Genomic DNA, 24,489 nt, shown 5'->3' on the forward strand with positions numbered 1-24,489 from the left:
AGCCTTCTGTATGTGCCAAGCACAACTGGAGCTCCACTAATGCCCTTCGTGTCTTGCAAGCCCCAGCCAGACTCAATCGTTTGCTTTTCCACGTCCGTATTTCCTCACTGCAACTTGTGATCTGAGCTCTCTGCGTGTGCAACAGTCCTCTCCCAACACCCTGGCTCCCAGTCCCAGCCATCCTGAAAGAGCCGGTTCAAATACTACTTCCTCCATGAAGCCGTCTAATTCCTTTGCTGGAGCTGTCTTCCTGCTCTAAACTTTAAATCACTTGATCTGAATGTCTTCCATACTGTTGACCAAACTCTACTTGCTACCTACCACTTCCCTACATGTGTCTTAGCTCTCCTACCAGGGGTTACTTCATCTTGGTTTCTGCCCTCTGTAACTTGGACAAAGTAGTGCTCACTCAATGTCCATTGAGTGATGCATAACTCCAGCCATTTGGTGCCAGTGTGTACATTGGAGCAACAAGCCTCACTGGCCAGTGTCCCACCACTGCACAATGCTGCATTGGTGTCTGACACATTGCCCACCTCCTACTTAGAATGTAGGTCTTTCACACAGTCTGCTTTGCTGCCTATCACACAGCACTCCGCTGTCTTACTATTGCGCCGTCTGCCCCTCAATGTCCCAGTTCCACATGGGTCAGTGATTTGGTTGAGGAGAGGAACGCACACAGGAGTAAGAGTGCCGGTGCTGTACCTTTGTCATTTGTAATTAGAAACCATGATATTTTTGCTGTGGAGCTGGTTCTCTGCATTACTGAAGCAGTTCCTCCTCTCGGTGGTAACTATGTTAAGGAATCAGTAACTACATTGGTATCTAGTCAGAAAACAGCATAGGCCCTGTTGGTTAATAACCTGCTGTTGGGGTAGAGATCTGCTGGCCCAGACAGGCGCACACAAACGTGGATTCCTAGTTACTATTACCCTACCCGTTGAGATGTTCCCGTTTTACAAGGGCCTTCGAGGAACTCAAAAGGAGTGTTGAAGCGTGGAAGAAGGTTTTATGGTGAAGCTGGCTTTTTACTGAATGACAACACATGGGTGTCTGCGTTTTCCTCCGCGCTGGGCCAGCCCTGTCTTAGGTAAGGTTTGCACTGATTTAGGAAGAGGATCCGCCAAGGGCAGAGCAGACGCCATGACTTCCTTTCCCAACAGTAGGGAGGTTGGACTCACTCGCAGTGCTTGGCTGCAAGCCTCCTGCGAGAATAAATGTTCTTTCCAGTGGGCCAAGCATCCAGGATGGGGCCCATGGTGCTCCATTTCCTGACTCCACTCAGCTCGTCTTTCTGCCTGCTCCCATTTATAAACAAAGCTCTGCGATTCCAGGACATGGGGAGACAGCGTGCGCCAAGTGGATGCTAGAGAGGTGTGTGCAATACCTCTGGAGCCTGGGAGGTAGCAAAAACCCCCAAATGTGCTTCCCTGGTAGAGGGAGAGTTGCTTCTTTCACTTTCGTGCTAGAAGCGATGCCCCGGTGTTCTGTCCATCAGTGGATTAGAGCTTCCTGCTTCTGAAAGAGACAAGGGACCCAAGGGGCGGGGGAGGGGGATGATGGGCAGCCGTGCCACCCGGAGCGAAAGGAGGAATGGGAATGAGGAAATGAATTGTAAATCTTTTTCCAATTAGGAAAAATGAGAGTGGAAGCAAAATACTCCAGAGGGTATTTTCCGGGAGGGGACAATCATCAAAGGCCTGTTATGAAAATCCCTTGCCCATAAATGTCCTCGCATTAAGCACTGGCTGTCGGGAAAGGACACCAGGAATGTATGGAGCTGACCCAGGATCCCAGACGTGACACAGCGGGATGCACACGCGTGTGCGGTGTCCGTCAGCGTGTCTGCAATGCCGTTTTCCCCTTACACGGAGTCCTGTAATTAGTCGCAGGTTTATCATCTCCACTTAAGGGCTTCTTGCTTGTGTTTTTCCAGTTACTTTATTTCTTTTGTCAGTTGTTTACCATTGTCATGGCAGTCCCATAATTTCAAGCTCCACCATGTGGAATTATAGACTTTATGTGCCACATCACACAACTATTTCAAATTTGGGGGTAAGACTTGAATCATGCTAAGACTCACCTAAAATGACATCATACTTTGTACAGTTGAAGATGGAATCGGAAATTTCTGTTTCGAGGAGATGTGATAGGCAAAGAATTCACTTGTTTATATGCCTGTGGTCTGAGGGACCCCATTCAGCCCATGGCAGTGGGGGACCCCTCCCTCCCTCTGCTCTGAAGTAGGTACTAGCCAGTTGTCTCCACTATGCAACAGGACGAGCTGGTAAAATGTGGTGTTGCCAACCCTAGACCCCGGGTCTGCACTGTTACTCCTGTTCTGCTTTTTGATGAATCTCAAGCTTTATTATACATCTACTGTGACATTAAAGCAAGATTATCCTTTAACAGATACAAGAGAGAACCACACCAAGTCAGATCTTATTTTTGACTGGCAACATTTTTGAAAGTCTAATTTCCTTTAGGATTATATTTCTTGAAGATTTTTATTAGACAAAGAACCCTAGGTTGAGGATGAAGAAAAGGTAACATTTATGAAAATACATGTAGGAACTGGGTTTATCTATTTTAGCAACATATGTACCAGTTGAATGTCAAATAAGGATGGGAAGAGAATGGAGTTTGGGTATTTTAATTATCTTTCTTGCTTTTTAAAATTCATGTCACCCAATGTTTAACTCATTGGCCCTTTTTCCTTACCCTTTGTAAACATTTTTAAGTTAAAAAGTGAATCTTTGGGGCTAGCATTGTGGCACAGTAGATTAATTAGTATGGGATGCCCATCTGTGGTTCGAGCTCCAGCTGCTCCTCTTCCCGGCCAGCTCCCTGTTAATGCACCTTGGAAGGCAGCAGATGACGGACCAAGTACTTGGGCCCCTCCCAGATGGAGTTCCTGGCTCCTGACTTCAGCCTGGTGCAGCCCTGGCTGCTGTGGCCCCTTGGGGAGTGATCCAGTGGATAGGTGACATCTCCCTCTCTCTCTGTCACTCTGCCTGCAAATGAACAAATAAGTCTTTTTTTTTTTTTTAAGTGAATGTTTGTATCTGAGCAAGTTTATTGTTTAATAGGGTGGGATAGATGACATGGTATAAATTCAGTCCTGTTTGTGACCAAAAAAATAGATTTTAGTTTATCTCAGGAAACTGACATGGAATTATCCCTTCAAAATTTGTATTTAATAGATTTGGCAGATGCATTCTTTCTTTTAAAAATAAATGTGAGGAAAAAAAACCTCAGTAAGAAACTCAACCCAGATTCTATCCAGTTTATTTCTACTAAATGTCGCAAGCCATTTATTTTATTAGGTGGCATCGGTTGAATAAGAAGTTGGACACGTTTATCTTTTCCCAACAATAATTTCAAAAAATATTTGGAAAATTCTCTCTTGTCTGTCATTATAAACTACAGCTATTCATATAAAATAGATGAATCTCAAAGGCATCATATTGTAGGAAGCAGCCTAATCACTGAACACATGTAATATTATTATGTAAAGTTTTTAAACGGCAAAACTTTAAAAATTGTGTTATTTTGGGATGCACGCCACAGTGACAAAACTACAAAGAAAAGCAAGAAAATAATTCAAATATCTCGAAATCCAGGCTACTGCCTATCTGGAGGCATTTGAAGTGAGACAGGAATGGGATTGAAGAGGCGCACATACGGGTTTCTGGGACATTGGTCAGGAGTGGGATTGAAGAGGCGCACATACGGGTTTCTGGGACATTGGTGCCATTTGGGTTGAGTAGCAGGTGCCTGGGTATTTGTTTTATTGCTCTTCTGTGAGGTCATCATAACCTACACACTTATTGGCAGATAAAATCTAAGTCTCTTTAATTAACAAATACAAATAGCTAGAACTTATTATTTTAAAATTTCTTGTGCCTGTGTGCATAGATTCAGAAATGAGCCCCTGAGCTTGGGGATCTACTTGCCCTGGGTTGGACCATTCTAGAAGAGTTAGAACACTCTTGAACCTCTGTAGTTCAGAGTCAGAATCAGAACGCCCAGTACCCCCTGGTCTCTTCCAGCCATATGTGATCAACACGACCCCGTCCATTGGTCTGACTGGATACTTTGACTGTAAGACACTAAGAACCAGCGTGCCTTGATCTGTGTGGCTCCAGGGAGTGGTTTGCTTTCCCTGTCTGATGTTTCTGTCTGCCGTCCCCTGTAGCACGTTGCCCCTGCCTTGCGGTCTGTGGTCATGGAAACTCTGTGATTATGGGATGTCCCCGTTGTGTGAAGCAAATGGCAGGCTGCTGGTGATACCTTGTGAGGACATCCATAAGAACGCTGGAGTTTGCGAGCACGCGATGTGTTATTGCCAACCCAAATGTATGGTTGCTATGCACGCTTTGGTGACTTGTGCGTGAGTGCATGTATGCAGGGATGCGGTGAGCAAACGCGGAATGGATTATGTGGGACATAGTTTTCCTGGACCATATTCATCAAAGGAACACATCCCTTGTATGACTTCGCCTCACTACGAGGCACAACACTGAAATAGCACTGAACCCTACAGCGAAATAATACCGCACATTTTTCCCTTTCAACACCAAGGAGGGGGGATTCTTTCAAATCAAAGGAGCTTTCTTTCGTTCATCCTCCATCAACTACTAACAAACCAACAAACGATTAGCTGTTAATCAGTTTCTAAACACATTCCGGCCTGAAAAAATATTTTTATTTTCTTAATTGTTTTTTTTTTCTTCATTGTAGTTTTTAATGACTTTCGCTTAAAGACTGCAAGGGAAAAAAATGCAGAGCTGGACTTTATGTGCGTTAAATGAAACCGCAACATCTTGCCGACACCACATATAAACAAAATCATATTTAAGAGCCTGGAATGTTTTTCTAAACTTCTTTTAACTTTCAAACATACAGTAAATCTGCAAGGCAAATATGACTCATTTCAGTAGCTCGGGATTTTCCTTCCTAATCACAGCATGGCCGGAGCTTTTTGCTAAGAGCGTTTGAGCAATTTACAAAGCTGATTGGATATGTTTGGAGAATCTGCTAGCATTTCATAGTATGAAAGAAAATCCCTGGGGTTTTTGGTACATGAAAAAGAAGAATGAAAGTATGTGTGAGTCATTTTGCCTCCAAACAGTTTGATGAGCATGTTTTTAACCCATGTGAGGTAAGGTTTTAACTCTTTAAAATCTTAAAGAGCCAGAAGTCCCTGACATTGGCAGAACAAGTATCATGGGAATCAAACAAAAGTAATCGTCCAAGAAACTTCTGTCTTTGAGGCTGTGAGCCCCAGGCCGTCTTCCTCCTGTGTCTGGCTTGCCTGAAGAGCCTACAGTGCAGAACCACGCGTGCAGAATGGCGCTGGGGGTTGAGTCTCTTGACTGCAAGCCTGCGATGTCCTTCCTCCAGCACCACCTCCTCTCAAACGGTGCACAGCGTGAAAGCCGAGGGACGGCAGGAGGCAGAGGGAATCAGGGTTGGTGCTGGCCTCTAAGTTACTAGGAATTCGCACACGCGGGGCTTCCACTGGATTTGTTCTCGGAGCTGGCAAAGTCGTTCAACTTGCTGGAATTTTTTGTGCAGTTTTCTTTTTTTAATATAGGAATGTGGCAGACACAATTTAGGAAAACAGACACTTGAAAACTTCAATCTGATGCGGTCCTCTTTAACTCTTAACAGGGTCTCTAACTTTGAATCTTTCATTTTCTCTTCAGTGTCACTGACTTACCCTGTGGGCCGATCTATAAACACGTGGGTGCTTAATAAGGCTCGGGGATGTCCAAGGACACGAAAGGGTTGGAAGGTGACAATTCAATGTCTCTTCGGTGCCACTCTTGACAATACTTTCAATACAGTGGTGATTCTCTAACAGGGAAGTTTTTGAAGGAGACTCCCAAATTCACATTGATGAAATGTTTTTCTGTCGTCTTATAAGTAAGTGTGCCATCCATGAAAGACTGTTTTCAAATACATATAGTCTAGATGCAGTAGTTTATAAGATACATTTTCCTTTTTATGAATTAGATATTTCATAGAACATTTTATTATCAGTAAATAGCAAAAGTATAAGCATTTTCCTTGATAACTTGAAAGCAGCTTACTTGTTAAGATAGTAGAAACCACTGCTATATAAGACATACAAGACTGGATATTTTTCTAATTCTGACAGTTAGCAGCAGGCTCTCTTTGAAGATTTATCTGACTTGGCTATTTGAAATAGAACATGGAATAACTACTATGAAGGGCAATTTTGCAGAATCTTTGAAATTAAACAAATATATACTATTCACTTTTTAATATCGTCCTTGGAGAAACACATGCATTGTATACAATAGAGGACAAATGAAAGAAAATTCAAAATGTCCATCTATAGGAGGGTAGTTAAGCAAAACAAAACTAGGGGACCCTATTCAGTAGACAGCAAGAATAAAGTGTGCCTTGCAAAACTGATTTTTACAAGTCATCAGACGTACTGCTAAATGATCTTAATTGCAAAATAACTGTATCATATATGCCATGTATATAAACATATAGAAGAGCAAGATGGCAGTCCCAACTCACAGAACTGTCATCCAGTCAGTTCCTCAGAGCAGTTCTATAATTAACACAAAAGAAGGAAATCTGTACTTGGCCAGCGCCGTGGCTCACTTGGTTAATCCTCTGCCTGCAGCGCCAGCATTCCATAGGGGTGCCAGGTTCTAGTCCCGGTTGCTCCTCTTCCAGGCCAGCTCTCTGCTGTGGCCCGGGAGTGCAGTGGAGGATGGCCCAAGTGCTTGGGCCTCTGCACCCACATGGGAGACCAGGAGAAGCACCTGGCTCCTGGCTTCGGATTGGCGCAGCACCGGCCATAATGGCCATTTGGGGGATGAACCAACAGAAGGAAGACCTTTCTCTCTGTCTGTCTAATCTGCCTGTCAAATAAAAAAAAAAAAAAAAAGAAAGAAATTTGTACTCACCGTAGACTTAACTGTTATTTTTTTTCCCCAATCTCTCTGGGTCTTTAATGTTCCCAAACAGGTAATAAAACCAGTCTCTGCTCCAATCAAATTGGTTCTTACTTTTTCTTATCCAGTTCTTAAACCTGACTTCCTGCATAAAGATCTTGTTTTGTTGATAAAATACAATTTCTGGGATTTCACTTGAAAACTTGAAGAATGATGTCTCATGGTCTTAAGTCAGAAAAATCAAGAAAATGGAAAAAAGACAAAATGAAAGGAAATAACAATATTCTTCAAACTCTGGAAAACAGGGTAAAAACAAAAAGAACCACCTATTGTGTAGATGAGATTATCATAAGACTTTCTGCAGGGTTGTACAGCCCTTGAGAATTCTTGATGGGGAAGGTGGGATGAGGGGCCCGTGGTGGCGAGAGGCCTGGTGCCTTAGTCTAGTGCCCTGCTAAGAAAGCTTTGCCAGTTCCTCTTTGTCTTACCTGTTACACCTTTAGACCCCTGCCCATCCCAATGTAAAAACCCCGACTCCTCAATGCTTTCCTTATTTGCCGTGTCTGCAACACTTAGGTTTATTTGAACTCTGTATCTAAAAGCCCCAGAACACAGCGTGGTTATCCTGTCACTTGAATGCGAGGCAGCAGAGCTCTGGTAATAAAGGCTTAAGACATCTTTGGTGTAAAAGTCACAGACTGGGAGAGTTTTCCCTTTGTATGCACTTGATTTTTCCTATTGTGTAACGTTACAGCCTTCAGCCAACAGTTCTAGAGTGAAAGACAGGCCAGTCCTCTGTACTATTTCATATCACTGACACAATATTGTGAAGGACTTCTGAAAGTATCTGCGCTTATTCATGTGTGTGCTGAGGTATGCATGTGTGTATACTCACACGGGGAGAGAGAGAAGAGAGAGAAGAGAGAGAGGAGAGAGAGAGAGACCCTAGACTATGTGTCTCTCTCTCTTCTGAATGTCCAGGGAGTCATTTTGCTGTCAGCAACATTGGGCTTCCTGCAGAAAGGTCAGTTACTCCTTTCTCCAGGTGTGTGTGCCAAGAGATAAGCAAAGCAGAATGCTCCATCGTAAACCTTGAAACAGCATGGGTGGAAGCTCATGGATTGTCAGTCGATCATTGTCTTTATTAGACACTTGCTTTGTAGATCATTTGCGAATTGCTAGTTTTTTTTTTTTTTTTTCTTTCCATGGACCACAATACAATGCAGTTGATAAAACTCTCTTAGGCAGAGCTCAGGCTTTCTGCGATGATTCAGAGGAGCTTCGGGATTCCACAGTGCTTCGGAATCCTCCAGGAACAGCCGCTGTGTTGGTGCTGTGGACTATAGTGCATTGGTTATACTGGCTTCTGCTGCATTTCCCCAGAAGGAACAAACAGATTGTCATCCTTTCATTACAAGGCGTGGGGTGGTTAGGTATGATTTTCAGTAGTCAGCAGCATTGCAAATAGGCTTAAATCTGGTGTGTGGAAAATCAGATATGTTAGCACTTTATCTCTAACTGAGGGATAAGGCAGATGTAGTGGTATCATTTGGATGAGTTAAGGATCTGTGTGCTTGTCTACCTCTCTGGACAAATTCTACTTCAAGGTGAGCGTGCTGTTCTCATGCCCTGGTTGTATGGGCAGGGAGGACTCTGACAATACAGAGCAAAAGCCTTTAAAATGAGCTTTCTCTTAAATGCAGAAGCTCCAACTTCTTAGTTTTTCTGAATAAATAATTTAAAAAATGGTAAAATGCACCTCTGCTCATGTCCTCTACAGCATTAAGAATAAAGTTGAAAAATTTTTAAATGTCTATCGATAGAAAATCGGCTACAGAGCCTATAGTACCTCCTTATTAGTAGTAGGTAAGTATACATGGACTATTGTGCTGCCGTTTTACATTTATCTTACTAATGTGTTAAAAGCAGCCACAGGGAGGCATTTCCCCCACTGGTAACGATGCCTGTACCCCGCATCGAAGCACCCGCACTCCATCCTTGGATCCAGCTGCCTGCGTGCAGCCCCAGAGGAGCAGTGTTGAAGGCTCAGATGATGAGGGCTCAGATGATCAAGGGAGGCCTACATGTGATCCTGTCTTTGGGCTTCAGTTCACCCCGGGCCCAGGCCCAACCAGCGTAGGCATTTGTGAATGAACCAGTGGGTGGGACCTCTCACCCTGTCCTTTTTCAGTCTCTCTACTTCACAAAAATACTTCAAAAATAGTTATAAATAAGGCAAATTAAGGAAACTGTTTACAAAATGACATCTCTAACATATTCCTGCTTATTTAAAATGAAAATATCCATGAATGCTTAGGAAATGTGTGGTAGAAAATATCAAATTCTCATCATGCTGATGCCTGGCAGTGCAAACCTAGGGGGCGGAATTCTACATTCTCCTTCATACATTTTGTTTCATCTGGTTTTAAAAAATAAATAAAATAAAAAATAAATAAAATAAAATACATTAGTTTTGGAATTTAAAAAATTGACATTCTTCAATTGGAAAGAAAAAATAAGCCTTGAGACTAGAAGAATTGTCCATTGCTGTGAGAGAGATCGGAATGGTAGGACACTACTGTTCATTTTTCATGCTGAAGGCTAATATAGGGAATCTCAGAATTGAAAAATTTCCACAGGTATCAAGTCGTTTGTCATGAACACAATTTCGCTTCTCAAGTGTGAAGTCAACAGATGGGTTATTGGGATCCCACACTACTTTTGAACCATCCAGGAATGCTCACTGTGTGTGTACTATAGACTGTGGGTGGATTGCTAATACCTGCACCTGCCGAATTTCTACTAAGCACGTGATTATGGTTGAAAATATCATGAAAGCATTTTGCCTCATTTTTTTATTCTTTATAAACAATTTTAATATGTTTCTTTCTTAGTATTAATAAAAGGCCTTTACAAATCTAGCCCCGGTAACTGTGTTTCCTAGGAAAGGAATGAAGAGTGTCTATCTCTAAATTTTAAGCTGTACCGAGCAAGAAGAGTTAGAAGAGACACTGGAGACAATCCAGTTTTTCAGGTCACCCCTCCCGAAAGAAATCTAAGAGGAAGAAGGATTAAGAGTGAGCTGGTAATCCAGTAGCTGTCAAAGTGAAAGCCAACAGCATTCAACCGTGACACCCACTAGGTAGCTGGAAGGAGAAAGGTGGTGATATCTCAAATTTTTCTTTTTTTTAACTTTTATTTAATAAATATAAATTTCCAAAGTACAACTTTTGGATTATAGCAGCTTCCCCACCCCCATAACTTCCCTCCCACCCGCAACCATCCCATCTCCCACTCCCTTTCCCATCCCATTCTTCATCAAGATTCATTTTCAATTATCTTTATTCAAATTTTTCAAGTATAATGGGATGTTAAGGGCTTACCAGTAGATTCCATTCAGGTAATGAGGAGTTTTGCTTTGAGTATATGGATGCCCCCTAAGGAATGTTTGTGCCCCTTGCCTCCTTTTGGGGGACCAAGGTCACCAATAATAGGCATGATCGCTTGGCTGATCCAGAGCTGTAGAAGAGCAGATGAAGACACTGTTTGATTAACCCGGAGAGTAGTCATTAAAGACTCGTTCTCCCTGCTGTGGTTAAAGCTGTCTACTGAGAAATAAGCCAAAGGACTATTAGGCCAAGAATCTGAAGGCTGAAGCCAAACCACTGGCTGGGAAGAGTTTTCAAGTACAAACTACAATGTGATTGAATTAGAAAGGAACATTTGAATCATGTCATGTTGTCACCTCAACTCCTCAAGAAATCTAACACTGAACTCCTCTTTCCACACTAAGCAGCTCCCCAACTGAACTTTCCTGGAAACAGCAAAATATCGCACTGTAGAATGCTTTGCCATGACATATCCATTATCTCATTTGATTGTCACACAGTTATGGACAAGGTCGTTGAACTCAGCCTAATCAAATAGCTCCAAGTTAGCAAGAGACCAGTTTCTAAGTCCTAATCTAGTCACCATTAACTACATCACACCGCCCTCCTCACCATATTTGTAAAAAGAAGGCGTTCTGTTTTATAGAATGACTGACACTTTATTTAGATTGGCATATCAGTATTATGCCCTAGCAGTATTTAGTGTGTATGCAGTCAGATTATCTGAATTAGTAAAGAATTTTCAAAAGTGTTTATCTTGTTTTTTTTTTTTTCTTTTATTTAATGAATATAAATTTCCAAAGTACGACTCATGGGTTACAATGGCTTCCCCCCCCATACCGTCCCTCCCACCAACAACCCTCCCCTTTCCCACTCCCTCTCCCCTTCCATTCACATCAAGATTCATTTTCGATTATCTTAATATACAGAAGATCAGCTTAGTATACCTTAAGTAAGTATTTCAACAGTTTGCTCCCACACAGAAACATAAAGTGAAAAATAATAGATGATTTTTTTTAAATGATGATGAAATCAGATCAGACCTATTGTCATGTTTAATCCCAGTGAGAGTCAAGTTGGGAATTGAAAATTTCTTTCTTTTTTTTTTTTTTTTTTTTTTTTTTTTTTTTACAGAAGATCAGTTTAGTGTACATTAAGTAAAGATTTCAGTCGTTTGCACCCCCATAGAAACACAAAGTGAAATATACTGTTTGAGTACTCGTTATAGCATTAAGCCTCAGTGTACAGCACGTTAAGGACCGAGATCCTACATGAGGAGTAAATGCACAGTGACTCCTGTTGTTGACTTTACCAATTGACACTCCTGTTTATGGCATCAGTAATCTCCCTATGCACCAGTTATGAGTTTCCAAGGCTATGGAAGCCCCTTGAGTTCTCCGACTCTTATCTTGTTTAGACACGGTCATAGTCAAAGTGGAGGTTCTCTCCTCCCTTCAGAGAAAGGCACCTCCCTCTTTGAAGACCTGTTCTTTCCACTGGGATCTCACTCACAGAGATCTTTTTGCCAGAGTGTCTTGGCTTTCCATGCCTGAAATACTCTCATGGGCTTTTCAGCCAGATCCGAGTGCCTTTAGGGCTGATTCTGAGGCCAGAGTCCTATCCCTGTTAAACATAAGAGTGGGAATAAGAGAGGGAAGAGATGTATAATTTGGGACATGCTCGGGCTGACTTGCCCCAATTGGTAGAGTTGGAAACATACCAGGGGATTCCAATTCAATCCCATCAAGGTGGCATGTGCCAATGCCATCTCACTACTCCAAGTGATCAATTTCAGTTCACAATTGATCATAATGAAAGGACTAAGAGTCAAAGGGAGCACATAAACAAGTCTAGTATCTGCTAACACCAACCGATAGAATAAATAAAGGGGAGAGTGATCCAACATGGGAAGTGAGATACTCAGCAGACTCATAGAATGGCGGATGTCCTAAATAGCACTCTGGCCTCAGAATCAGCCCTAAAGGCACTCGGATCTGGCTGAAAAGCCCATGAGAGTATTTCAGGCATGGAAAGCCAAGACACTCTGGCAAAAGTGTTTATCTTGTTTTTTATAGATGCCTAGGAGAGAAAACATTCTTAGCAGTATTGTTATTGAAGACAGAAGACACAGATGAATAAAGTACTAAACTAACAATACATAGTTTGTAAATCTCACATGAGCAAACCATGATAAGTTGTGTAAGATTCGTATCGTGTAAATTGTCTATTTTTACTGTTTGTTTCATTTGTAAATTATTTTGGCATGGTGGTTATATAAGAATTATGAGCATGTTTCAAAGATCTTTTCTACTGTATTATGCCTACAGTTGGCAATTCTATATTGTACACTTTAAAAATGTGTTAGGAAGGTAGATTTCATGTTAAGTGTTCTTACCACAATGAAAAAAAAAGAATTAATCACATGAACTGTTTACATATCTGGATTTCTGTGCCAGTAACATTGTAACAAAAACTCTTTAACCTTCCAGTGTAAGAAGCAGCCCACTGCAAATGCAGCCCCACCACTATCCCCAACCCTATCCCCAACCCATGGAACCATCAAGTCAGCCTTCCCCTGGGTCAGAGAGCCTACGCATTGTTTGTCTTCTATGTCTCAGTACAGATGAACCCTTCAAAGGTGGCCAAGTTAACTCTGCAGGTCATTCCTTATTGAGTTTGAGCATTTGTAGTTCCCAAGTTCCAACTTATTTATTTGGGATCAAGTATCAGGGGGAAAAATACAGTGTGGAAACACTGATTGTGTAATTTCTCCAAATAGGCATTTGCTTTCATTGAAACTATAAAACCTAAATAACATGGAAACATGTGAGGCTCTCTGTGTCTCTTCCACCTGCCTCAGCCCTTAGGCTACGTAAATATAGACCTGTGGCGCCGTGCCCAGCGTGTGTGTGCAAGGGCACCAAAGCATTTTCTAGATCACAAGAAGGAACCTTATAGGGAACTCCACCCCTTCCAAATGCACTGAGAGTGACGCCTCCTGCCAGTGGGCAATAGCACCTCCTCTCTCAAGGAAAGAGGACAATCCAAGCTCCTGATTTTAATTAGCAATCTTGGCTTATTAACACGGATCGTGGGAAACTTGATTCTTTTCTAATCTTTTGTGACAGTCCTATACAAATAATTCACACAACTTGCTGAATTCTTTTTAATGAGTGCTTTGATTATTTTTGGTTCAATACTCAAGAGTTTTCTTTCTAAATCTTACATGCTAAAACTCAATTTAATAAGGAAATCCAAATCTAGCCAACCATCTCTGAAGGTAGCCTACTTTTTTTGTGTGATCTTTTAGTTTAAGAGGCTATTTACTTATTGTAAATGATCCTCTCTAACTATTGTATTAATGCTCTTCAAATATTTAGTAATTTGAAACTTGGGGCATTTAACGTAGCAGTTAAAAAAGGCACCCTTATCGGAATACCTGGGTTGCATCCTCCCAGCTCCTGACTCCAGCCTCCTGCCAATGCAGGCACTAAAGGCAATGGTGATGGCTCAAGTACTTGGGTTCCCGCTACCCAGGTGGGAAACCCGAGTTGCATTCCTGATTCCTGGCTCCAGGGAGGAAGCCACCAGATGGGCGTGCAGTCTCCTCACCTCTCTCTCTCTCCTCCCCCCAAATAAAAAATAATTTTCAAAAACGTTTTAAGAACAAAACTGGCCAATAAAGTCTACACTGAAAGAATTGGCCCATCCCTTCAGGAGGCTGTGGTTAACTACGTAGTCAAGTTCAGACAAGGGCTCAGGGTGGTTCCTGCTGGGAAGCTGGTGAAGAGGGTGGGCAGTGGACTCGCGAGTGCTCAGGTTGTCTTTGCTGCTTGTAGAATCGCCTACCAGAGGAACGATGATGACGAAGAGGAGGCAGCCCGGGAACGGCGCCGCAGAGCCCGCCAGGAGAGGCTGCGACAGAAGCAGGAGGAAGAGTCTCTGGGGCAGGTGGCCGACCAGGTGGAGGTTCATGCCCAGAACAGGTAGGCGCTGTGCTCTCCAGAATGGACACTTCCTAAGCTTGGCCTTAGCTTGTGTGTTGAATGGCACTTGTCAGGCCGAGCGTTCCCCCTTACAACCCAACTCAACCCTTTTCCAGTCGACCTACTTCTTGAATACTTTTGTGGTCATTTTAGGCTACTCATCAGGCTGAAAAGTTAATTTGATTTAGGCACTAGGATACTGCTATTCTTGTCTCTTCCACACCCCAGCCCTGTCCCCTGAATATATCCCAACTGGAGCTTTTTATTTTATGGCCTAGTATTTTTTTTAATTTACTAAATATGGTAGGTTTCATCTTTAAAAAAGAAAAACTATGTCTACTTATTGCTGTCTGCATTGAATTGAAGACTTATTAGTTTAGTAGAGTCTTCCATGCCCACTGGTAACAGATAACACTTGTTTTTAAAAGTACTTATGAATTGCAAATGTTTTTTTCCCTAACATACAGACTGAGTCAATATTCTCCAAATACTGTAATATTCAGTAAGATGCAGAATCTTGCTTAATGTAATGTGATTATTCAAACACATTTAATGAGTTTACTACTACAATTTTTCTGGTAGGAATTAGGGAAGTCAAGAGTACCCAATACATCCAATTCCCTCAGAAAGGGCTTTACAACAAAATACAGTCACACAGTCCAATACATTAGTGGTTAGCATATATCATAGGTATGCCACCAGAGTCCAGAAAAAATGAGGATATTTCAGGTGGGGCAGTAGAGAAAAAATATTTTTAGTTTAAAACTATGGACTGATGAAATATAATGAAGCACCTCTGTAAGGTCTTGCGTGTGGTTTTATTTGTAGCTTGTTGTATTTTGTGCAGGTTGGGAGGGACCTATGGGAGCTCCTGTAAGGATGCTTATTGGTTTGTTGGAGAAATAGAGCTCGTGTCCCTTGACAAGCGTGGTGCCACGGGTCTGAAACTAGGATCTCTGTGTTCACCAGCTGGCTTTGAAGCCCAGCTTGGCCTTTCACTGTGTTTCTTCACTTAAATGGAAATAAAACTTCTGCCTTTCTCCTAAGAGTGTGGTTAAGCGTAAATGAGACAATAATGCATGTAAAATGCACAGCACCTTGCACACAGTAAGCACTGAATCTAATCATCATGATTGTCACAGGCCTTCAGAAGGAGGGCAGCATAGTCATTGACAACTTCTCTGGTTTTAACTTTAGGGAGAAGGGACAGAAAGATTGCCCCCCCCCAAAAAAAGGCATTTTGAAGTCTTCTCTGTATCTAGTTATTAGTGAGTAGTCAATAGTGGCTTAAAAAATTATTAGAGGTCTATAATTTTCTGCTTTTAAGATGTTGCTTCTATTTGTATTTCTCTTCTGTGTTCACATTTTATTATTACTAGTTTTTTCATGGTGTTGATGAATTTAAAACTCTTCTCTTTTTTTTTCTTAGAAAAGTATACTCAAGTCTGAGAATTTGTGATTTATCTCTGAAAGATTAGTTATCCACAAAGAGAATGATTTTTGTTGGGACTGTACAACTCCAACTGGCACTTAACGTCTACTAATGATTGTTGTCATAACTGTAAATAGGCAAAGAAATGTTCAACAGGATCTGTTGGTCCTCTAACTTGAGAGTGTTTTAATCTGGTTCACACTTTGGCATTTTGGGTACTTTTTTTTTAAGAATTATTAGAATTCATTTGACCCAAATGCTTTATGTATGAATTTTTCTTTGTGTTTTCAGACATTTAATCCTTTTATGTCTCACTCATGGAGATAATATCCTACAGCAACAGCTAAAGCCAACAAAGTTTAAAATCTAGGCTTCACTCGGCCATTTTTTGTTGTTAAATATGAAATGTGCTTTTCCAAAATTAAGTGAACTTGAACTTCAAAAGAGCCAAGTGTGGTATGAATCATGAAATCTGATGGAGTGTCTAAACATTGCAAGATATATTCTTCCAACTCTGGTCACAGTTCTGCTATCATAGGACCGCTTGTTTCCTGCGGGTGGAGACCAACACCCTTGGCGTAGGCTGTGTCCAACATCCTGCAGCAATGAGGAAGGTGACAGACGTGGTGCAGTTGTTTTTTTGAGATTGTTATTTTCTTTTTAGTTGTCCCTTTTCCACTCTGGAAAAGGACAAGAAACCTTTTATTCCTAGAAATCTAGACAAAGAAGTTAGGTGTTATATATCAGCTAGCTTAATGCTGCCTGCTATAACAATGAACTCCCCTAATTTAGCTTAATGCGATAACTCGTACTAGTCCAGTGTGAGTATTTCTGTCTAGGAGGTGGAATCAGTCACCTGTCTGCTTTCCTCCTGGGACTCTGTCAACACTAGGCCTTTCACCTGGCCAACACCGAGAGGACATGAGATTGCTCCACTGTTTCTTTATATTGCCTTGATCTGAACGCATCACTTCTGGTCACATTGCATTGGCAGTTATGGTCACACGGTCCCTCAAAGGCACAAGGAAGAAGAGAGGGTAGGAAAAGTAACCCCTGGTAATCAGTTCTCCCCCATGACTGTGGGAGGAGGAGCATGAATTTCAGAGGCCAGGCAGGTGTCTCTACCACATGCGTATAGAATCTCCACGTGGTAACGCACACCCCGTCTTCCTCTCCATGTACCTGTGCTCCGCCCACTAGGTCAGGAATTCTAAATGGCGCAGTGGTACATGTGAATGCTACCTGACACTGGAAGAATTCACTTCTTATTTCAGTTTGGGCCTTGTCTTGATTCGAGTTCCCTAAGAAGCAGATTCTGAAAAAAAGATTTGTGCTGAAGCAGTTTATTTATTTATTTTTATTTTTTTAACTTTTATTTACTAAATACAAATTTGCTCATTGTGGTTTTGATTTGCATTTCCCTGATTGCTAGTGATCCTGAACATTTTTTCATGTGTCTGTTGGCCATTTGGATTTCCTCTTTTGAAAAATGTCTGTTTCAGTCCTTGGCCCATCTCTTAAGTGTGTTGCTTGTTTTGTAGTTGTGGAGTTTCTTGATATCTTTGTAGATTCTGGTTATTAATCCTTTATCAGCTGCATAGCTTGCAAATATTTTTTCCCATTCTGTTGGTTGCCTCTTCATTCTCTTGACTGTTTTTTTTTTCAGTACAGAAACTTCTCAATTTGATGTAATCCCAGTTGTTAATTTTGGCTTTGACTGCCTGTGCCTCCGGGGTCTTTTCCAAGAAGTCTTTGCCAATACCTATATCTTGCAGGGTTTATCCAATGTTCTCTAATAATTTGATGGTGTCAGGTCATAGATTTAAGTCTTTAATCCATGTTGAGTGGATTTTTGTGTAAGTTGTAGGGTAGGGGGTCTTGCTTCATGCTTCTGCATGTGGAAATCCAGTTTTCCCAGCACCATTTGTTTGAGACTGTCCTTACTCCAGGGATTGGTTTTAGATCCTTGATCAAATGTAAGTTGGCTGTAGATGTTTGTGTTGATTTCTGGTGTTTCAATTCTGTTCCATTGGTCTATCCATCTGTTTCTGTACCAGTACCATGCTGTTTTGATTACAACTGCTCTCTGGTATGTCCTGAAATCTGGTATTGTGATGCTTCCAGCTTTGTTTTTGTTGTACAAGATTGCTTTAGCTATTCAAGGTCTCCTGTGTCTCCATATGAATTTCAGCATCATTTTTTCCAGATCTGAGAAGAATGTCTTTGGTATTTTGATTGGTATCGCATTGAATCTATAAATTGCTTTTGGGAGAATGGACATTTTGATGATATTGATTCTTCCAATCCATGAGCATAGAAGATTTTTCCATTTTTTGGTATCCTCTTCTATTTCTTTCTTTAAGATTTTGTAATTCTCATCGTAGAGATCTTTAACGTCCTTGGTTAAGTTTATTCCAAGGTATTTGATTGTTTTTGTAGCTATTGTGAATGGGATTGATCTTAGAAGTTCTTTCTCAGCCATGACATTGCCTGTGTATACAAAGGCTGTTGATTTTTGTGCATTGATTTTATATCCTGCTACTTTGCCAAACTCTTCTATGAGTTCCAATAGTTTCTTAGTGGAGTTCTTTGGATCCTCTAAATAAAGAATCATATCATCTGCAAAGAGGGATAGTTTGACTTCTTCCTTCACAATTTGTATCCTTTTAATTTCTTTTTCTTGCCTAATGGCTCTGGCTAAAACTTCCAGAACTATTTTGAATAGCAGTGGTGAGAGTGGGCATCCCTGTCTGGTGCCAGATCTCAGTGGAAATGCTTCCAACTTTTCCCCATTCAATAGGATGCTGGCCATAGGTTTTTCATAAATTGCTTTGATTATATTGAGGAATGTTCCTTCTATACCCAATTTGATTAGAGTTTTCATCATGAAAGGGTGTTGTATTTTATCAAATGCTTTCTCTGCTTCAATTGAGATAATCATATGGTTTTTCTTCTGCAGTTTGTTAATGTGGTGTATCACGTTGATTGATTTGTGAACGTTGAACCATCCCTGTATACCAGGGATAAATCCCACTTGGTCTGGGTGGATGATCTTTCTGATGTGTTGTTGCATTCTATTGGCGAGAATTTTATTGAGGATTTTTGCATCTATGTTCATCAGGGAAATTGGTCTGTAATTCTCTTTCAACCCTGCATCTTTTTCAGGTTTAGGAATTAAGGTGATGCTGGCTTCATAGAAAGAATTTGGGAGGATTCCCTCTTTTTTTATTATTCTGAATAGTTTGAGAAGAATTGGAGTTAGTTTTTTTTTAAATGTCTGGTAGAATTCATCAGTGAATCCATCTGGTCCTGGGCTTTTCTTTGTTGGGAGGGCCTTTATTACTGATTCACTTTCTGTCTGTTATGGGTCTGTTTAGGGTTTATATGTATTCATGGTTCAATTTAGGTAGGTTGTATGTGTCCAGGAATCTATCCATTTCTGATAGATTTCCCTGTTTGCTGGCATACAAGTCCTTGTAGTAATTCCTGATGATTCTTTTTATTTCTGTGGTGTCTATCCTTACATTCCATTTTTCATCTCTGATTTTATCTTATTTTATCTTTATTTCCTCTTCTTTTTTTAGTTAGTTGGGCCAATGGTGTGTCAATTTTGTTTATTTTTTCAAAAAAACAGCTCTTTGGCTGTGTTTTGTAATTTTTTATTCAATTCTGTTGATTTCTTCTCTGATTTTAATTATTTCTCTTCTCCTACTTGATTTGGGTCTGGTTTGCTTCAGTTTTTCTAGATCCTTGAGATGCATCGAAAGTCATTTATTTGGTGCCTTTCCAATGTCTTGATGTAGGCACCTATTGATATAAACTTTCCTCTTAACACTGCTTTTGCTGTATCCCATAAGTTTTGGTATGTTGTGTTGTTATCCTCATTTACTTCCAGAAGTTTTTGATTTCTCCTTTGATTTCTTCTATGACCCAGTATTCATTCAGGAGCATGTTGTTCAATCTCCATGTGTTTGCGTATGCTCTAGGGATTCCTGAGTTGCTAATTTCCAGCTTTATTCCACTGTGGTCTGAGAAGATGCATCGTATGATTCCAAGTCTTTTGAATTTGCTGAGACTTGCTTTATGGCCTAGTATGTGGTCAATCCTAGAGTAGGTTCTGTGTACTGCTTAGAAGAATGTGTATTCTTCAAGTGTAGGATGAAAAATTCTGTAGATATCTGTTAGATCCATTTGGACTATAATGTTTATTAAATCTGCTGTTTCCTTGTTGATCTTCTGTCTGGTTGATTTGTCTATTGCTGAAAGTGGAGTATTGAAGTCCCCCAATACTATTGTATTAGAGTCTAAGTCTCCCTTTAAGTTATTAACAAATCTTTTAAATAACCCAATGCCCTGTAATTAGGTGCATATACATTTATAATAGTTACCTCTTCCTGTTGAATTGATCCCTTAATCATTATATAGTGCCTCCTCTTTGTCTCTCTTAACAGTATTAGTGTTAAAGTTTATTTTGTCTGATATTAAGATGGCTATGTTAGCTTTTTTTTGGTTTCTGTTGGCATGGAATATATTTTTCCAACCTTTCACTCTCAGTCTGCATGCATCTTTGTTGGAAAGATGTGTTTCTTGTAAGCAGCAAATAGATTTTTTTAAATCCATTTAGCCAATCTGTGTCTTTTAACTGGAGAGTTGAGGCCATTTACATTCAATGTGACTATTGATAAGTAGTGACTTTGCCCTGCCATTTTCCCAAAGATATTTTCTAATATCTGCTTTGAGCTTCCTGTGATCTTCTACTGAGAGATTTTCTTCCTTTACCTTCTTTCTTACTGATTGCTGTGTTTCTGTGTATAACACATCTTTAAGCATCTTTTGCAGGGCTGGATGAGTGGTGACAAATTCTTTCAATTTCTGTTTGCTATGAAAGGTCTTTATTTCACCTTCATTTACAAATGAGAGCTTTGCAGGATATAGTATTGTGGGCTGGCAGTTTTTCTCCTTAGTACCTGGGCTGTATCTCACCATTCCCTCCTAGCCTGTAGGGTTTCTGATAAGAAGTCTGCTGTGAGTCTGATTGGAGATCCTCTGCGAGTAATCTGATGTTTCTCTCTTGCACATTTTAGAATCTTTTCTTTATGTTTTACTGTAGTGAGTTTGATTACAACGTGTCGTGGTGAGGATCTCTTTTGGTCATGTTTATTAGGGGTTCTATGAGCTTCCTGTATTAGGATGTCTCTGTCCTTCTCCAAACCCTGAAAATTTTTTGCTAGTATCTCACTAAAAAGGCCTTCTAATCCTTTCTGTCTCTCCATGCCTTCAGGAACTCCTAGAACCCGAATATTGTTTTTTTTAATGGTATCCTGTAGAGTCCCAACAATAATTTTTAAATTTCTACTTTCCTCTTCTTTTCTTTGGTTTGACTATATACTTTCCTGTGCTCTGTCTTCTAAGTCTGATATTCTCTTCTGCTTCACTGATTCTGTTTTTAAGGCTCTCAAATGTGTTTGTCATTTGTTCTATTGAACTCTTCATTTCATTTTGATTTCTCTTCAATATCTCAGTTTCATGTTCTATTAAATTCTTCATTTCATTTTATTCCTCCTTAAGATTTCATTTTCACAAGAGAGATTTTCTGTCCTGTCCTGTATGGATTTCTGTAGTTCATGCATTTGTTTTTGATAACTTCTAAATATTCTTACCATAAATTTTTTGAAATCCCTATCTTGCGTTTCTTCTACTCACCATCTTCATAATCTTGTATTATAGTGCCGTGTTCATTTGGGAGCATCATGGTGTCTTCCTTGTTCTTGTTTACTCGGTTTCTGCGTTTGTTGTTTGGCATTGTGGAGATATTCTTTGGTTTCTTCTTCTTTTTTTTTTTTTTTCCTCGCTGTGGTGGCTTTTCTCGTTATACTATGACTCTAGATTTAGTGGACTGTCTGCTTTTGGTGAGTCTCTAGAGGCTTGTGATAGGTGTGGCCAGAGAGCTCTATTCAGTTCTTCAGGGTTAAGGGTGTGCCAAAGGTGACACACCCAGGTTTGGCGTGGTAAATCTTCTCTCCCTCTTTTTTTTTTATTCAGAAGGAGTAATCCTGCTCAGCTGAGCTCTTCTCCTTGATGGCAATCAGTGCCTGAGCGCTAGCCCCAGTGGGTATAATATCCGTCTGCTCTGTCCCAAGGACCACACAAAGGATCTGTACAGTCCTCAGTGTAAGCTCAGGTTCCCCTGCAGTGTCTCTCTCCGGGTTACTGAGTTTGTGGCGTCTCACACTGAGACTACTCACGTCTCAGCCACACCCTGAGTTCTCCCACACACCCTCAGTTTTGTTTTTTTTTTTTTTTATCACGCCCGAGCCGTGGGCGCCCATGTTCTCCACGTAGGTCCATCATGTCGCTCTAATTCCGGAAGAGTTCCCTCTGCAGTTTTTCCCCTAACTCTTCCCTGAGACTTCACTTTAATTAAACTGTCTTTTCCTGGACTATCAGTGAGCTCCCTCCCTATTCCAACATCTTGGAGCCACACCTGCTCACACAGTTTATTTCCAAGGCAACCCCAGGTGACACTGACAGGTGTGTAAGGAAATGAGACAGTAAAGGCAAGGCTACCAATAAGGACTGTGCTGCCAAGTGAGTCTCGACTGTGGGTGTGAGGCGCTTGACACTGCTGGGGAACCCCAAGATCCACTGTGTACTCACACCTCAGCGTTTTAGCCACGTCATAAGGTGAGTGGTACATTATACACTAACGTTCATCACTTTCCACTTGACAGCAGCTCCCGGGGCAGCTCCCAGAATGCTTCTAGCCTGTTGAATAGATTCCTGTGACCAGAGAAAGACCAAGGCCAGAGACTTGTATTTGCTGTCAGTTGAAAGCCATGTAGCCAAATGCTAACCAACATCTCAGGGGATGTGGCCATGGTACCACTGACGTCTGCTCTGGCCCTGGCTGGCACAGGCTGTCTGAACGCAGCTGACCGACTAACTGGCAAGCTGTCTTTGGTGTTTCTCCTTTTGTCGTGCAGTGTGTCCAACGAGGACTCCAAGCCAAGCACCACAAGCACTCAGGTGGAAGGCGACGATGAGGCCGCACTGCTGGAGCGTCTGGCTCGACGAGAGGAGAGACGCCAGAAACGACTGCAGGAAGCCCTGGAGAGGCAGAAGGAGTTCGACCCGACTGTAACAGACGCAAGCGCATCCCTCCCCAGCAGAAGGATGCCAAATGACACAGCAGAAAATGAAACGGCCGAGAAGGAGGCGAAAGCTGAAAGTCGCCGGGAAAGATATGAGACAGAGGAAACCAAGATGGTCACCAAATCCGAGCAGAAGAATGACTGGAGGGATGCTGAGGACAAAAAGAAAGACGAGAAAGAAAGGGAAGATGGGGAAGAGGAGAAGTCCAAGCAAGAGAGCGTTGGAGAAAATCAGGTAGAGGCGATGGGAGAAGAGAAAACAGCAGAACCCCAGGCGGAGCCGGTGGTAATGTCATTGAAAAATGGGGAAGTCGGTGTGGAAGAGGCGAAACCAGAGCAGGGTGCGGATGGTATTGCTCGTGATGAAAAGATGGAACAGGAGGCGAGGGAGAGAGCTGAGGCAGAGAGGGGGAGGTTGGAGGAAGAAGAAAGACTTAAAGCTGAGCAAGAAAAAAAGAGGGCAGAAGAACAAGCAAGGATTGAAGCAGAAGAAAAAGCTGCACAAGAGAGGGAGAGGAGGGAGGCGGAGGAGAGGGAGAAGGAGGAGAGGGAGAGGAGGGAGGCAGAGGAGAGGGAGAGGAGGGAGAAGGAGGAGAGGGAGAGGAGGGAGGCAGAGGAGAAGGAGAGGAGGGAGGCAGAGGAGAGGGAGAGGAGGGAGAAGGAGGAGAGGGAGAGGAGGGAGAAGGAGGAGAGGGAGAGGAGGGAGAAGGAGGAGAGGGAGAGGATTAAAGAGGAAGAAAGGAGAGCGGCAGAGGAGCGGCAACGGGCCAAGGCAAAGGAGGAGGAGAAAGCTAGGCTAGAAGAGCAAAAACTTAAAAAGCAGCTGGAAGAGAAAAAAACTGACCTGCAAGAGAAAAAGTTAAAGGGGGGGAAGGTAGAAGACAAAACAGAAGGGAAGTCGGTAAATGAAAAGAAGGTGCAAGAAGATAAACTTCAGACAGCTGCCCTAAAGAAGCAGGTACAGTAAGCGTTTTGCACCACGTGTGTGATGCCTGTGACTTGAGAAATGTAATGCACATCAGATTTGGAATGAAAGCCACATGCCTCCAGCCCCACGTGCTTGAACCCTTGGCAAGCTGTTCATTTTTTTCAGGCCATAGCAATATGCAAGCACAAAGCGATCAGTTGATTTCTAAATATTCCGTCAACCAAATGTATTGGAACAACCAGAGAGAAATGAATTGCTCTGTGCTTGGTTGTTATGAATACCCCAAAAAAATGAAAGCACCCAATGATAAATGTGGGGGTGCCGTGTTGACTTCCGATTCTGCACCTGCATCTCCGCTTGTTCTTTTTAACATCTATCCTCTGTCTGTAGGTCTACTTGAGGCAACAGGCCCATAAAGCCAGGGTGGAAATTTAATGGAAAAGATCATGGCCACCCATTTCATTTCTAGAAGGCAAAAACTGACCCCTTGAAAGCAACTGGAAATAAAGGAGGGAAAGGCGCCAGTTGGAGCCTTTTCCAAACAAAAATGTCCAAATCCTGACTTGCCATCATTTAGACCCGAGCTTAATGCAGACTTGCAGAAAGCCATCCACCTGGGGTAGTATCAATTTATAACTGACTGGTGATTAAGAGCCTATATG

The 24,489-nt window shown here is 41.7% G+C and overlaps 1 protein-coding gene across 26 annotated transcripts in view; it reads left to right on the forward strand.

Moving 5' to 3' along the window:
* The window catches only part of CALD1 (caldesmon 1), a 192,202-nt gene that overhangs the window by 134,941 nt on the left and 32,772 nt on the right, over positions 1-24,489 (forward strand). For 14 of the 26 annotated variants that reach the window (XR_016230700.1, XR_016230702.1, XR_016230701.1 and 11 more), the window contains 2 exon segments: positions 14,170-14,316; positions 22,732-23,134. Coding sequence is in view for 19 of the 26 variants with exons in the window: in XM_051847965.3 (XP_051703925.3) it covers positions 14,170-14,316; positions 22,732-23,134 (550 nt within the window). In the remaining 7 variants the exon portion in view is untranslated. 26 annotated transcript variants of the gene reach the window in all.

Source organism: Oryctolagus cuniculus, chromosome 3 (assembly GCF_051225735.1).
Source record: "Oryctolagus cuniculus isolate XC-2025 breed Fujian yellow rabbit chromosome 3, ASM5122573v1, whole genome shotgun sequence".
In the NCBI taxonomy this organism is placed as follows: domain Eukaryota; kingdom Metazoa; phylum Chordata; class Mammalia; order Lagomorpha; family Leporidae; genus Oryctolagus; species Oryctolagus cuniculus.